At 45.5% G+C, this 16598-nt stretch overlaps 2 protein-coding genes across 3 annotated transcripts in view; one reads left to right on the top strand and one right to left on the bottom strand.

Annotated features, from left to right (window-relative positions):
- Window positions 1-5054, bottom strand: part of MAP6 (microtubule associated protein 6) — a 31470-nt gene extending 26416 nt beyond the window's left edge. The window contains exon 1 of one of the 2 annotated variants that reach the window (XM_034427098.3): window positions 3388-5054. In XM_034427098.3, coding sequence (XP_034282989.2) covers window positions 3388-4199 — 812 coding nt within the window. In that variant the 5' untranslated portion in view covers window positions 4200-5054. The remainder of the gene's footprint in view (window positions 1-3387) is intronic. The other variant, XM_034427096.3, reaches the window with a different exon arrangement.
- Window positions 5055-10690: 5636 nt separating this feature from the next.
- Window positions 10691-12868, top strand: LOC132709349 (uncharacterized). The gene is made up of 2 exons (XM_060682758.2): window positions 10691-10796; window positions 11829-12868. Exon 2 carries the CDS (start codon window positions 11875-11877, stop codon window positions 12670-12672), a length of 798 nt encoding a protein of 265 aa, XP_060538741.2. The 5' UTR covers window positions 10691-10796; window positions 11829-11874; the 3' UTR covers window positions 12673-12868.
- Window positions 12869-16598: the final 3730 nt, after the last annotated feature.

Genomic DNA, 16598 nt, shown 5'->3' with positions numbered 1-16598 from the left:
CCCCTCCCCCGGCCATGGTGCAGGAAGCCGGCTAGGTCACACCCACCATGGCCACGCCCACCCAGCAACTAGGCATTTGCTAAAATTTTTGATGCCCACCCCCGGTTTTAGGTGTTCTAAATTAACATTCATTCTCACAACAGGTTCCATAACCTCCGATTTACACGACTGAAGCTCATGAAAGAACTTAGAAAGCCCCCATCGGAAATTCGGTTGGTTTAATTCTTGTTTATATTGTACTTCACCTGGGGTCTAAGTGGGCTGGGTCGTATAATGGGATTCTAAAACCAACCCCCCCAAAAAAATAAAAATAAAGATTGTGGGTTTAATTAGGCAAGGAGTGGCTTAAGTTGACTTGGTACACTTAACAATTACCGCTTCTCTCCTAAACCAGCCGTCATAATTTTTGTTTTTATTGTGAATGGAACTCAGTAGCAGGATTAAAAGGTGTGAAGAATCTGGGATGAACATATTAACAATTTGAAAAATTTCATATTCAGCGCTGCAAAAAATAGGCGAAGATTTCTAACGGCTGAATTTGGAAAACTCAACTACATTTTTATGGAAATTTTGCTCGCGACGGTCATCGTACGCGGATATAGGCATATTTATTTATTTGTTTGTTTATTTACATTTTTGTCATGTTTACATAGCATATATTGGTGGGGTTAATCCTTTGGGAGCTGTATGCAGCGAAATTTCATTTTAATGAACATTTAAAGTGACAATAGAGTTATTCTAAGTCTAGTGTCAACTTGCAAAGCTTTCAAGTTGCCATGAGCAGGAAGGAGGGAGAACTGATAGAGATGATTGATTTCCCTAACTGAAGTGCATTCCATACATTCTTCCTGACCACAATCAGTTGGAGGGTGTTGGATTTCACAGCCAGCCAAAGTGGTTAATTGGAGACTGTGATTTATGACACAGCCAGAGAGGAGGGGAGAGACAGGGTCATAGGGGAACGTAAATCTACGTGGGATTAGTTCTAACTGCATCCGAATATTGCCGAAATGGTGCTCCTAATAAACGACTGTATTTCTTTTGAAATTCGGCTCATGGCTCATGAATTAATTAGGGCATCTTTCGGAAACTTCACATCTAGGTCTAGTGAAAAATCTTTTTCAACAGGTCAACTTAAAGAAGTTTTTCAAGTCATTCCGACTTGTTTAAAATTGGAAAATTTGATGTGTGTGGGGAGGGGGTTGGGAGTCAGGTGCACTTACACATTTGAAATTGTCTTCCTTGCTTGCTGAATATGATTCAAATCAAATCAGCAGCCAGCGTTAAAAAAAAAAAAATGGAAAGGGATGCACGTTTTCATATCTGTTAAGAAATCTTGCAATTCTGCAAAAGCACAGAAGGTTGCTGGATTACAGCAGTCAAAAAAACATTCCAATCTCCTTTTTCAATATATATACCTGTTTCCCCGCCCATAAAGTCATCCCAGGTAAACTAAATTCACACCAAATATCTTAAGAGGTTTCCATGCTGGGTTCTTGTAGAAATCCGCACTTCTTCAGCCCAAGTAGCTAAACCACTGGGGCTGCATGAGAATTTGAAGGCGAGTTGACACCTGTCTATCACCCCTGGACAATTAAACTTAAGGTTCCAGCAGTCCTCGGCTTATGACCCAAATGGAGCCCTGTCCGTTTCTGTCGCTAAGCGAGACGTTTGTTAAATGAGTCTGGCCCCCATTGTACCACCTTTCTCACCACCGTTGCTAAGTTGAATCGCTGGCAGTTGTGAAGTGAGCCAACTCGGTTGTTAAGTGAATCTGGCTTCCTCACGGGACGATGGCTTTGTCAGACGGTCGCTAAAGGTGATCGCATGACACACACACACACCCCGGGGGACACTGCAGCTGTCATGAATACGAGTCAGTTGGCCAAGCGTCTGAATTTTAATCACGTGACCATGGGGACGGTCACAAAGTGTGACCATAACTATATTTTCAGTGCCCTTTTAACTTCGAATGGTCAGTAAACAAAATGGTTTCTATGGAGATTCTCTATCATCGGTGCTTTTTTTTCCAAGAGGCGACTGGACTTTCTGTTTTTTTTTTTCTTTTGAAGACGTTTCGCTTCTCACCCCAGAAGCTTCATCAGCTCTGACTGGATGGTGGGGAATAGAAGGATTGATACTCCTTGCAGACAGCTGGTCATTTGCTTTCCTTTAGCGTCGTTGAGGCCACTTGGAGCTCCACAACACAGCTCCTTTCAGCACTTCCAAGGCGGCCTCACACCCATTTACACCACTCAGGTGACCCTGAGGTAAACCTCCAAGTGGCCTCAACGACCCTCTAAAACAGGGTCTACTAGTATGTATCTATTCATATCTTTCTACTTATTCCTATCCATCCATCCATCCATGTTTATAATCTATCTATCATCCATCCATCCATCCATCCATCTATATCTGTTTATCATCCATCCAACCATCCGTTTATCATCTACCTACCTATCATCCATCCATCCATCCATCTATATCTGTTTATCATCTATCATCCATCCATCCATCCATCCATCTCTTCTGTCTATATCTATCTACCTATCATCCATCCATCCAGCTAGCTATCTATTGTCTAGATCTATCTATCATCCATCCATCCATCCATTTATCTATCTTCTGTCTGCAAGGAGTATCAATCCTTCCATCCTTCACCATCCAGTCAGAGCTGAAGAAGCTTCTCGGGTGAGAAGTGAAACGTCTTCAAAAAAAAATTGTTATGTGTGTTGGACCTGGTCTTTGGGTGTTAAGTGAATTTCGTTGTATACTGTGTATACACGTACAATGACAATAAAGTAGTTATTATTATTATTATTATTATTATTATTATTATTATTATTATTGTTGTTGTTGTTGTTGTTGTTGTTGTTATTATTAAAAAAAAACCAAAGTCCAGTTGCCTCTTGGAAAAAAAACACCTTTGTGGTTGTAAGTCCAGGACCACCTACCTGTATATCTATCTATCTATCTATCTATCTATCTATCTATCTATCTATCTATCTATCTATCTATCTATATTAAATTTGATTTATATGCCGCCCTTCTCCGGAGACTCAGGGCGGCTTACAATGCGTTAAGCAATAGCCTTCATCCTTTTGTATATTTTATACAAAGTCAGCTTATTGCCCCCACAACTGAATCCTCAATTTACCCACCTTAGAAAGGATGGAAGGCTGAGTCAACCTTGAGCCTGGGGAGATTCGAACTTACAGTAATTGCAGACAGCTGGTGTTAATCACAATGCTTTTAGTCTGCTGAGTTACCAGGCCCGTATATGGGGTCTCAGGTCCCAGATCTGTAAACAGAGACGGGTTTCTTCCATAGGGGGGGGAAACCCAAGCCATCCCTTGACCTCCCGCCATGCAATTTTGGAGGCCTCACCTGTAACAGGAGGTAGACACCCTGGCCGTAACTTCCTCCTTGATCTGCCGGTTGAGGGCATCGACCACCGCTCGTCCTTTCCCGCCTTCCTGGGTCCCCGAAGGTCCCGGCTGCTGGTGGGGAGGCCGAGCTTGGTCTTCAGGTTGTTGGGCCTTCTTTTTGGTCTTGGTTGCCCTTTCTTCTGGGGCGGGCTTGGCCGCCACAGCCTCCTCCTTCTTTTGCTCCGACCGGTCGTAGCCGATCTGAGATTTACTTCTTCTCTCCCAGCTGCTGGACCTTGGTTCCTTGGTTCCTTTGTCCAGCTCTACGGCCGGGATGGCCATCTGTTTGGGGATCCACGGGTGGTCTCCACGCTTGGGGATGGGCCAAGGACGGAAGTCCTTCTGGTACTGGCTCTGGTTTGCAAAGGGCTGGTCCGAAGGCTGGAACTCGTTTTTGGGCTTGCAGCTCGGCTCCGGTCCTTGGACTTTCCACGCTTTGAAATCTTCTCGCATCACCGAGTCCGCCATGGGTGTTTCTTTGGGCGCGCGAGAAGAAGGACCCGGCGGGGCAGCCGGCCCATGGTCCACAGCCGAGGCGGGCCTGGCGTGGGCATGGTAGTCGCTGCTGAGGCCAGCCGGCTGGATGTCGATAGCCGAGGGCAAGGGACGCGTCGGCTGCTGCTGCTGCTGCTGGAAAACCACCTGAGTGGCGGGCAGCTCGGTGGCTTCGGAGTACTTGGTGAAGACCAAAGGCACGGCGATGTCGGCTTTGTCCAGCTGGTTCCAGAAACGGGCAATGCAACACGCCCGGCTGATGCACGGCCACGCCATCTCGGCCGTGGGGTCCTGCCCTCGCTCCCCCGCCACGGTCCAAGCCTTCGCTCCCCCCACCCCTCTTCTAAAGACAGACAATGAATGAAGACCCCCCTCCCCGTCCCCCTCTGCTCTCCAAAGACCCCCCACCAACCCCCCCCCCACTCCAGACTCCAAAGACCCCTAAACCGGGCAAGCCCAAACCCCCTCCCCTTTTCTTTCTTTCGTTCTTTCTTCCTTTCGTTCTTTCTTTCTTTCGTTCTTTCGTTCTTTCTTTCCCAAGCTCCAACGCCCCCCTCCCCAAATCAAGCCTTGGGAAGATGCTGCAGAAAGGCAAAAAAAGCCAACCCCCCCCCAAAAAGGACCCCCTCCTCAAATTAATGGGGATGCTAACCCTCCATCAGGGATAAGGGAGGGAAGGAGGGAGGGAGGGGCAGGCAGGCAAGCAAGTCAGAGACCCCCTCCCCTCTCCAAACCCTGCAAGGCAGAGAGAAGCAAGGCAAAGGGGGAGAGCTCTAGGCCTCTCTAGGTAGCCCACCCACCCAAATCTACCAAGCGCAGCCCCAGCGAGTCCTAAGCCAGTCTGGGCGGCGGCGGGAGGGGGGGGGGCTGCGACAGTGAAAGCGGCCCCACCCAGCCAGGATGCTGAAGGGGAGGGGGGGAGCGCCGCCAGTGCGCAGGCGCAAGAGGGGAGGAGGTGAATTTGCAACCCTTTTTTAACCCTTTCCTTGCCCGGCCGGCTGGAAGGATGCTCTCCGCGCCGGCTGAGGATGCTGAGCCCGGGTAGTTCCCGACTGGGGGACGGGACTTTTTGCAAGGCGGCGATTCCTTAGTGTGGGGAGCGGCTCTGCTGAGGGTCAAGCCGAGACAGGCTCCTTTCTCACCCCCCCCCCACCCGCGGTCCCCGGGGAAGGAAGAAAAAAAAAAAAAAGGAGGGGTGGGTCGGTCCACTCAGAAAGATGGGGGGGATGCTGCAGATCGGATCGTACCATTCCACTTGGCGGGGTTGGGTGGGGAAGGAAGGAAGGCTGGCCGCGGACCGTCACACTTTGCATCTGCACTTGGGGGGGCATAGAGAAAGAGAGAGAGATGGAGTGTACCATTTTGGATGGCTGGGGGGCGGGAGGGAGGAAGGAAGGGCTCTGCCTTCTCGCTCAAGGCGCTAGTCCCTCTTGCGCTACAGGGTTAAGGATGGTTTAAAAGAAAAAGAGAGACCAAGGGATGTTCGATATGGGGGTGTGATTGTGTGATTGTGTGTGTGTAGCCCTCGGTCAATCCAGTTGGGCATAACTTTGCTGCTCTTCCTAGCTGATTCTGCAGCCTCACTGTTGCCGAGTCACGACTGCATGCAACTTCCATCCAATCGCAGCCAGGATCACAACATTTCTATTATTTGGGGGTTTTTTTCCCCCTGACTTTAGGTAATGGGACAGGACAAAGGAAAAAAAAGGGGAGGAAAGAAAAAGAAAAGACAATGTGAAATCTATCTGTCGCTCTTGTCACTCTCTATCATCTATCCATATCTTTCTACCTGTTCCCATTTATCATCTACCATCCATCCATCCATCATCTTTCTACTAGTATATAGCTATGTATATCTTTCTACTTATTCCTATCTATCCATCCATTCATCCATCATCTATCTATCATCCATCCATCCATCTCTTGTCTATATCTATCTATCCATCATCCATCCAGCTACATCTGTTTATCATCTATCATCCATCCATCCATCCCTTTATCATCTTTCTACTAGTATATAGCTATGCATATCTTTCTACTTATTCCTATCTATCTATTCATCCATCCATTTATCATCTATCTATCATCTTTCTATCATCCATCCATCCATCCATCTCTTGTCTATATCTATCTATCATCCATTCATCCAGCTACATCTGTTTATCATCTATCATCCATCCATCCATCCCTCTATCATCTTTCTACTAGTGTACAGCTATTCATATCTTTCTACTTATTCCTATCTATCCATCCATCCATTTCTTCTATCATCCATCCATCCATCCATCTCGTCTATATCTATCTATCCATCATCTGTCCATCCAGCTACATCTGTTTATCATCTATCATCCATCCATCCATCCCTTTATCATCTTTCTACTAGTATATAGCTATTCATATCTTTCTACTTATTCCTATCTATCTATCTATCCATCCATCCATCCATCTATATCCTTTTATCATCATCCATCCATCTTCTGTCTATAATCTATCATCCATCCATCCATCCATCTATGTTTATCATCTATCATCCATCCATCCATCCCTTTATCATCTTTCTACTAGTATATATCTATTCATCTTTCTACTTATTCCTATCCATCCATCCATGTTTATCATCTATCGATCATCCATCCATCCATCTATATGTTTATCATCCATCCAACCATCCGTTTATCATCTACCTACCTACCTATCATCCATCCATCTGTTTATCATCTATCATCCATCCATCCATCCATCTCTTGTCTATATCTATCTACCTATCATCCATCCATCCATCTAGCTATCTATCTATTGTCTAGATCTATCATCCATCCATCCATCCATTTATCTATCTATCTTCTGTCTATATCTATTTATCATCCACCCATCCATCATCCACCCACCCATCCATCCATCCATCCATGTATCTATCATCCATCCATTTATATCTATCTATCATCTGTCTTTCTACTTGGATATATCTATTCATATCTATTTGTCGATCCATATCTGTTTTTTCTGTCTATCTACCTCTCTTTCTATCATAGATCTATATGTCTATGGAGTTGTATGCAAAAGTTTCAGAAAACGATGCTCCTGTTTTTGTTATAATTGTCCATACCAGGCTGGCTGGGGAATTCTGGGAGTTGAAGTCCACCCAAGTTCACCTTGGCACCTTCTCCAAGATGGAGAAAACTGCGCTAATATTTCCCTTACTTAGGACATCTTTAGACTTCTGTTTTTTCCCCACCTTGTTGTTGATGGATAAACTTTATAGTAAATTTATCTCCACGACATGAATCCAGAATCAAACTAAGCCATGTTTTGTGAACTAAACCAGCATGCCTTGGATTTGCCCTATGCAATAAATAACCTCTGATCCAGAAGCCAAAACGCCTGTTTTCACACAATACACCCCTTTAAACCTCACAAACGACCTTGTGGCTCTGGGTGAAGGAAAGTTTTTTTTCCGGCTTCTTTCATGCACAAAATGTAGGCTTCTCATAGTTGCAATTCTCCGACCTCCTCCCTGCTCCCACCTATATTCGCACAACAAACGTAACCCATTCACACTACAGACCAAATTTGATGGAGACGGGTGGTTGAAAAATATGAAATATAAATGAACAAACTTGCGTTATTATTATTTTTTAAATTTGGATTTATTTTTGCTTTGTTTCCCAGCATGGGCTTGGTGTGAATGCAGCCTCTTTCCTTCATTGTGGACCAAAGAAGCAACGCATGAACTCACAATCAGGTTAACCATGCTATGTCAGGACTCTAACCCACATTCTGCATTTAGAAGGGCATTAAAATTTCATGCAAGAAGTCGGTTGCGGCAGCCACATTAATTTTTCTACTATCCTCTCTTTTGGCCAATTTCAGAGCCGAGGGACTGATATTTTTTTCCCCCAAGTTTACTGCACATTCACACCATTGTCAGTTCCGTGGAATTAAACCTTCCGTTTTCAAGCAGAATCTTTACATTTTCCGCAGTTCCCTTCGCTGTCGTGTACATTATTTTTCTGAATAATGCTGGACAGCACCTCCGATACCACTCCATGTTTCTGTTCAGTACTAGAAAACTTTGGACAGATCCCCCCCAGTAACAGATGTAGTTTAAATAAACAATAGAGCTTGAGGCTTTACAGTTGAATCAATTCGTTGTTTTCTGTCCGTCTTCGTATTCTACAGTCAAAATTTCTTAGTGGTCTCCCTTCCAATTAGTTTTGTACGCTAAGCAGGTCAACCAGGGACTGACGTTCTTCTTGTAAACTGGCGTTTCTCAACCTCGACCGCTTTTAAGCTGTGTGGACCTCAGCTCCCAGAATTCCCCAGCCAACATGCTGGCGTGGGAATTCTGGGAGTTGAAGTCCATCCGTGCTGGCTGAGGAATTGTGGAAGTTGTAGTTCACACATATGAAAGTTGCCAAGGTTGAGAATATTTATTCACTTATTTATTTATTCATTTATTTATCGAATTAAGATGCCTTAAATACTGCTCTAAACCACTCTCAAATACAAATGCAAAAGAGCAATAAGGAGAAAAGGAATGAATTCATCCATGCTGCCGACATATTCATTTAAAAACTTGACAGGGAGATTATCTTCTTTGATATACTGGTGTTATTTAAAATAATACCGTTATATTTGTGTGTGTGTGTGTATGTGTGTGTGTAGATAGATTAGATAGATAGATAGATGGATATTATATATATATATATATAGAGAGAGAGAGAGAGAGGATTTTGAGCTGGGATTTTAGCCAGGATTTTGAGATTTTAAGCATTTTAACTAACAGACTTTTAATGACGCGGGAAAACACCTGAGATTTTAACTTTTTACATATATATATAATACATAGATAACGACATAGACAGACAGACAGACAGATAGACATAGATAGGTAGACAGATAGACAAGACAGATAGAGACATAGATAGATAGATTAGATAGAGACATATAGATAGATGATAGAGAGAGATTAGATAGAGAGATAAAGAGATTAGATAGAGACATAAATAGATTAGATATAGACATAGAGAGATAGAGGATAGATTAGATATAGAGAGATAGAGAGATAGATAGCGATTAGATAGATAGAGACGTAGGTAGGTAGGTAGATAGAAAGACAGATAGATACATAGATAGATTAGATAGATAGATAGATAGATAGATAGATAGATAGATAGATAGATAGATAGATAGATAGGTAGGTAGGTAGGTAGGTAGGTAGGTAGGTAGGTAGGTAGGTAGACAGACAGACAGACAGACAGACAGACAGACAGACAGAGACATAGATAGACAGATTGGGTAGATAGATAGATAGATAGATAGATAGATAGATAGATAGATAGATAGATAGATAGATAGATAGATAGATAGATAGATAGATATAGATAGATAGATATAGACAGACAGACAGACATAGGTAGGTAGGTAGACAGATAGATAGAGACATAGATAGACAAGACAAATAGATAGACAGTCAGAGACAGAGACATAGATATAGAGATAGATAGATAGATATAGACATATTATATATAAATCTGTCTATATTATTATATTATATATAAAAATAAAATACTTTAAAATAAAGTTTCCAACTTTAAGAGCTGGTGGCTGGTGTCTAGAGCTGCGAAAACCTCTATTCCTGAATGTGGAAACGTATGTAGCCATATTAAAAATTTATGTTTCTTTCTTTCTCTGGGTAGACAAAGACACACTGAGAATATGCTACTCTCTTAACAAAGGAGAAGCTATTATAAATGACAGGGAGGGGTGCAATCCTGCAACACAAGAGACGTGCACACACAGAGACTTCTAGAAAAAAACACCACTTCTTTTCTCTAGGTCTAGATAGATGGAGAAATGTGAAATATAAACAAACAAATTTGAGTTATTTTTTTTATTTTTGGTTTTATTTTGCTTTGTTTCCAGCACGGGCTTTGTGTGAATATTAAGTTTCTGTGGCTTTTTATTTTACTGTGTATTTTCTGGAGTGTGTAGTTCTTTTTTGGGGGGAGCTCAATGTTATGGACTGAGCCCCCCAAAAAGCCTTAGTAAGGCTACACCTAGAGTACTGCATCCAGTTTTGGTCACCACATTATAAAAAAGATGTGGAGACTCTAGAAAGAGTGCAGAGAAGAGCAACCAGGATGATGAAGGGACTGGAGGCTAAAACATACGATGAACGGTTGCAGGAACTGGGCATGGCTAGTCTAGTGAAGAGAAGGACCAGGGGAGACATGAGAGCATCTTCCAATATTATTTGAGGGGATGCCACAGAGAGGAGGAAGAGGGTCAAGCTATTCTCCGAAGCCCCCGAAGGCCAGACAAAGAATAATGGATGGAAACTGATCAAGGAGAGATTCAACCTGGAAATAAGAAGAAATTTCCTGACAGTGAGAACAATCCACCGATGGAAGAGAAGTTGCCTTTGGAAGTTGTGGGAGCTTCATCCCTGGAGGCTTTCAAGAAGAGACTGGACTGCCATTTGTCAAAAACGGTGTAGGATTTCCTGCTTGGACGAGAGGTTGGACTAGATGACCTCCAAGGTCCCTTCCAACTCTGTTCCTCTGTATCTGGATTCTCCCCTTATCTTTTCAATTATAAGCCCCCTTTTAAAAGGTTATTATTCTAAATTCCAATCAACTTAAATCGCGGCCTAGTCTTCAGTGCGTGGCTGCCAACAAGTATGGACTCTGTGCTGAAATGCTCACTGCCAGGAGTGGAGTGTGAGAGTGTGTGTCTCCTTTGTGTGACGGAGCCTGCATTGTGATGTCAACCGTGAGGCATCTTCTGACAGTTGGTTTCAGCCTCTGCTGTGGTTGGTGCTGGGCTGTGTGAGGGAGGCCATTTCTCCCGTGGGAATTGAGGATCCATTCGGTGAGTAGTCAAAAATTAAGATGGTTTCTCTGATCTCCACAATAAACAAGCATCTCATCGGGAATCCCGTCACTCGGTGGTGACGGGAGCAACGTGGCGCTCCCATGTAACGCCTCTCCTGCGCAAGCTGCACTGGCTCCCGGTGGTTTTCCAAGTGCGCTTCAAGGTTTTGGTTACCATCTTTAGAGCGCTCCATGGCTTAGGACCGGGGTACTTACGAGACCACCTTCTGCCACCAGTAGCCTCCCACCGACCAGTACGCTCCCATAGAGAGGGGCTCCTCCGGGTGCCGTCGGCCAAACAATGTCGACTGGCGGCCCCCAGGGGGAGAGCCTTCTCTGTGGGGGCACCTACTATCTGGAACGAGCTCCCCCTGGAGATACGGAGGATCCCGGATCTGCGCACCTTCCGTCGCGCGCTTAAGACTTTTTTATTTCATCAAGCTGGCCTGACCTAAATTTTCCCCTTTTTAAATGGGAATTTTAAATTTGGTTTTAAATTATTGGGGTTTTAAATTTGTTCAGCCAAGTTATTTAATTTGTTTTATTTCTATTTTAAATTTGTATTTATATGTTTTATTCTATGGCTGTTCACCGCCCTGAGTCCTTCGGGAGTAGGGCGGTATACAAATTCAATAAAATCAAATCAAAATCGATCTCGCCAGGCTCAAGGTTGACTCAGCCTTCCATCCTTTCTAAGGTAGGTGAAATGAGGACCCGGATTGTGGGGGCAATAAGCTGACTTTGTATAAATATACAAAAGTATGAAGGCTATTGCTTAACGCACTGTAAGCCGCCCTGAGTCTCCGGAGAAGAGCAGCATATAAATCAAATTAAAAAAAAAAAAATCTTGGATGATGTGGTGGCCCGATTCCGAAGAATATATCGATTTGACGTCTTTTAGTCAGCATTAAACCGCTTAGAGTAAACCGCTTAGAGAGGGCTGGAGAGCACTGTGAAGCAGTATATAAGTCTAAGGGCTATTGATATTTGATGCTGGCTTATTACTCTCCCTTTGCTTGTTCCTTGGCAGAGAATTCACAGGAACGGTGCTGAATTTGAGCCCTTTTGCCAACACCATGAAGAAAACTGCAGAGACCCTTCCGACGTCCACCCAGGAGAGCTTAAAGAAGGAGATCGGCACCCTAAAAGAGAGAGTGGCCAACCGTGAGGCTGAAAACCAGAAGATCATGATGGAAATCGAGGGCATTAAGAAGGAGAACAAGAACTTGGAAGAGAGAATCGATTGCTTGACAAGCATGGTGAAGGTCTTGGAAAAGGAAGAGAAAGAACTTCGGGAGCTGCTCCGAGAACGGGAAGACACGCGGGCGGCTCTGGAGGCCCAAAACCAGACGTTGGCCGAGACCAACAAGGTCCTCCTCTCCGAAATCCAGGCGGTCTCCCACGACCTCATCCGGTTTCAGGATTACCGAGCTAGTCGAGACCAGAACATGTCGCGTATGAAGCAAGTCTTGGAGCAAATCGTGGGGTACTTCGGACAGTTGGAAGGGGCGATCGAAACGGCCGAGCTGCGCTACGCGGACCAGAAGAAGCAGTCTGCCGAGCTGAGGAGCACCATGGATCAACTCCAGAAGATCTGCGACGTGCAGGAGAACGAGATCCTGTGCCTGGAAGAGCAGTTGGAGCCGTTCTCCTTCGAGGACGCGGAGACGGATCTCTGCTGCTGGGAGGGTCCCTCCCTGCTGTTCGAGATGGTGCAGGCCAAGCTGAATCTAGACCCCCAAGCGTTAAGGGAGACCCTCTTTTTGGTCTTATCCAAAGGGGCCTGGGTGCTGGTGGGTCTAGTCATCGGCCTGATGTTTTCAAAAATGATCCTCTGCCTGATGGAGTCTTGGTGCTTCAGAAGACGACGCTGAAGTTTGCGTCTTTCTCGGACATCCTGTCCTCGTATCACGCCCGGAAGATGAGAAATTTGATTGTCTTTTTGAGCCAGAGTCCCGGAGAACAATGTCGAAAGCTAGTCACTAAAGGAAAAAAAGGGAGCTCCGTTTCTACCTGCGGGAATTGTTAGGCATTTCTGTCATTCAAATAAATGCACAGGTGTGGAATAGGTGGTACCTGGCTCAGTGGTAGTAACTGGGAGAGGGATCTTGGGAGTCCTTGGAGACAATCACTTCAACAGGAGGCAGCAGTGTGGGGCAGCCGCCAAAAAAGCCAACACTGTTCTCGGCTGCATTAACAGAGGGATAGAATCGAGATCAAGTGGAGTGTTAATATCGATTTATCATGCCTTGTTAAGGCCACACTTGGAGTCCTGCATCCAGTTTTGGTCACCACCACGATATAAAAAGATGTTGAGACTCCAGAAAGTGCAGAGAAGAGCAACGAAGGTGATTAGGGGAACATTGGACTACTGCAACGCTCTCTACATGGGGCTCCCCTTGAGGAGCACCCGGAGGCTCCAACTGGCGCAGAGTGCGGCCGCGCGGGTGGTTATGGGAGCGACGTGGAGTTCCCATGTAACACCTCTCCTGCGCGAGCTGCACTGGCTCCCGGTGGTCTTCCGAGTGCGCTTCAAGGTTCTGGTTACCACCTTTAAAGCGCTCCATGGCTTAGGACCTGGTTATCTACGGGACTACCTGCTACCACCAATAGCCTCCCACCGGCCGGTACGCTCTCATAGAGAGGGGCTCCTCCAGGTGCCGTCGGCCAAACAATGTCGGCTGTCAGCCCCCAGGGGGAGAGCCTTCTCTGTGGGGGCACCTACGATCTGGAACGAGCTCCCCCCGGAGATACGGAGGATCCCGGATCTACGCCCCTTCCACCGCGCTCTTAAAACCTTTTTATTCCATCAAGCTGGCCTGACCTAAATCTTCTCCCCTTTTTAAATCTAAATTTTAATTTGTTTTTAAATTATGGGGTATTTTAAATTTGTCTCAGCCAAATTATTTAATTCGTTTTTATTCTATTTTAAATTTTTGTATTTATGTGTTTTATCCTGTGGCTGTTCACCGCCCTGAGTCCTTCGGGAGAAGGGCGGTATAGAAATTTAAATAAATAAATAAAATAAATAAATATTGTGACCAAAAAATTAGGTAATTAACAGAATAATAGAGTTGGAAGGGGCATTGGGGGTTTTTGAGTACAACCCTCTGCTTAAGCAGGAGACTCCATAGCATTCTGGGCAAATGGTTATCCAACCTCTTCTTAAAAATTTCCAGTGTTGGAGCATTCACAACTTCTAGTGGCAAGCTGTTCCACTGGTTAGTTGTTCTCACTGTCCGGAAATTGCTCTTTAGTTCCAGGTTGCTTCTCTCCTTGATTAGTTTCCATCCATTACTTCTTGTCCTGCCTTCAGGTGCTTTGGAAAATAGCTTGACTCAACACCGTGAATAATTCTCTAGATCTCCATTAAGTCCCTGCAAATTTGCCAACCTTCTAGATTTTTTTTCAAAAGCCCAAATATTGCAACCTTTACAGATAGGGAAGCAGTTGCAGCCCCTGAACCAGTATCAGAGCTGGAAGGGACCTGGGAGATCATCTAGTCCAACCCCTGCCCACACAGGAGACCTATACCATTTCAGACAAATGTGACTGCAATCTCTTCTTAAAAGCCTCCGGTGTTGGGAGCATTCACAACTTCTGGTGGCAAGTAGTTCCACTGGTTAATTGTCCTTACTGTTGGGAAGTTTCTCCTTAATTCCAGGTTGCTTCTCTCCTTGACGAGTTGCCATCCGTTGTTGCTTGCCTTGCCTTCAGGTGCTTTGGAAAACAAAACCTCTTCGTTGTGGCAGCTGAAACGCACACAACACACACAATGCAAATTAATTCAAGTTACGACAAACCAACTTTTATTTGTGGAAAAGCCGTTGCTAGGTTTGCAACTAAACTGACTCAACCGGTTGTCTGAATAGAGCCCGGGGACTGCACCCAAGCCCTAACATGGTTTGTTTAATTATGCAAGCATCGCTATATGAATTCAGCCACTGCAGTTTTAAATGAGGATTTATGTTTTTAATTAAAGGGCACCAGACGGAACACGTGGCTGATTCCGGGATGAAATTGTAGCAAAAATAAATTAAGGCTTAACATCCTCGCAACTGATGAACAGCAGTTAATGCTCTAGAAAATATCCAGAAATATTTATCTCAAAGCTCTGGAACCTTTTCCCAGATGGTAGGCAGTTGCCTAGGAAACAGCAAAAGCTTTTCCTCTTTTAATTTTTGACGTTCTTCAGCAAGCTTCTTTTGCTGCCATGTCTAGTCAGATCAAGGTTGGTTTTTCACTGCGGTGATGCTTCTCATTGTAACCTCCTGGTCCAGGTGCAAACATCTGGTTGGTCCAAGATGGGCAGCAGATCAAGATGAGGGGGTCAACTTATCCTCCAAAGCTCCCGAAGGCAGGACAAGAAGCAACAGATGGAAACTTACCAAGGAGAGAAGCAACCTAGAACTAAGGAGGGATTTTCTCCTAGTAGAAAAATTAATCAGTGGAACTACTTGCCTCCAGATGTTGTGGGTGGTCCAACACTGGAGGTTTTTAAGAAGAGACTGGACAACCATTTGCCTGAAATGGTATAGGCCAGTTATGGCTAGCCTTTTTGCCATCACGTGCCAAAAGCATGGAGAGCACGGGGCAGTCGCGTGAGCGCGACTCCCTTGCTTTTGGCATGCGATGGCACGGTGGGCCTAGTAGGCCCGTGTTTTGCTCTCCCCAGGCTCCAGAGCCTTTGTTCTGTCCCCGTCCCACACACGCATCCCCACAGACGGCCCGGAGTTAATAAGCCACACGACAAAATTCTTGGAAGATAAAGCTGGCAGCAACCCAGTGGCTAGCTGCCAATTCAGACTTTACTCACACAAAACAAAGATTAGACTGCCAGCATTCCGATAAAACAGGCAGTTTCAACAATACAAGGATTAGTCCAAATGCAGTCCGTTAAAGCAGGCGAAGTCCAGTAACACAGAGATCATGGATTATTTCCAGTTTTTGCTCGTCACAAACTGAACCGGCCACCACACCCACATTTATACCCTGTGGGGTGTGGTCCAGTGACTCAGCTAATCTCTGGCACGCCTTCCCCTCTGCTGTGCACGCTTCTCCCTGCGCCTCTGCCGAGGGTCCAGCCAGCACTTATCTCCTTCGTCGCTGTCCACCTGTGGCTGCGGGGACGTGCTTGGCTCTGAGCCTATCTCTTGGCCTTCAGTGTCCTCTGGAGGCATTGCCAGAGAGGAGGGTCCTGGAGAGGGAGGCCTTGCCAACTCCTCTCCCTCACTCTCAGAGTCTGCATCTGTCGATAGCCCAGGCTCAGGCAACGGAGCCACAACAGCCTTTCTAGGAGCCTGGGAAGGGCAAAAACGGCCTTTCCCACACACACACACACACACACCCCAGACGGGCTGTTTCTGGCCTCTGGAGGGCCTCTAGGTGGTGGGCAAAGCCGTTTTCACCCTCCCCAGACTCCTAGAAAGGCTCTGGAGCCTGGGGAGAGCAAAAAACGGGCCTTCCCCCCCCCATCCACCCCGGAGGCCAGAAACAACCTGCTTCCTGACTTCCGGTGGGCCCAGAAGGCCCGAAAGTCAGCTGGCTGGCGTGCACATGTGCGATGGAGATGAGGTCACGGGCCCACCGATATGGCTCTGCGTGCTACCTGTCCCTTCCGACTCGTTATTCTCTTCTGTTCTCCAAAACAGAACAGAAGACTAATGCATTGTAATGTAACTCCAGCTGTCTGCAATTACTGTAAGTTCGAATCTCGCCAGGCTCAAGGTCGACTCAGCCTTCCATCCTTTCTAAGGTAGGTAAATTGAGGACCCAGTTTGTGGGGGCAATAAGCTGACTT

The sequence above is a fragment of the Pantherophis guttatus genome, chromosome 5 (genome assembly GCF_059756535.1).
Source record: "Pantherophis guttatus breed Tessera chromosome 5, ASM5975653v1, whole genome shotgun sequence".
Lineage (NCBI taxonomy): Eukaryota > Metazoa > Chordata > Lepidosauria > Squamata > Colubridae > Pantherophis > Pantherophis guttatus.
The sequence above is the reverse complement of the archived record's forward strand: the minus strand, read 5'-3'. Positions and strand labels throughout refer to the sequence as shown.

What these genes read in the sequence shown, in the direction of transcription:
- LOC132709349 (XM_060682758.2), top strand. Translation starts at nt 11,875, where the DNA reads ATGAAGAAAACTGCAGAGACCCTTCCGACGTCCACCCAGGAGAGCTTA.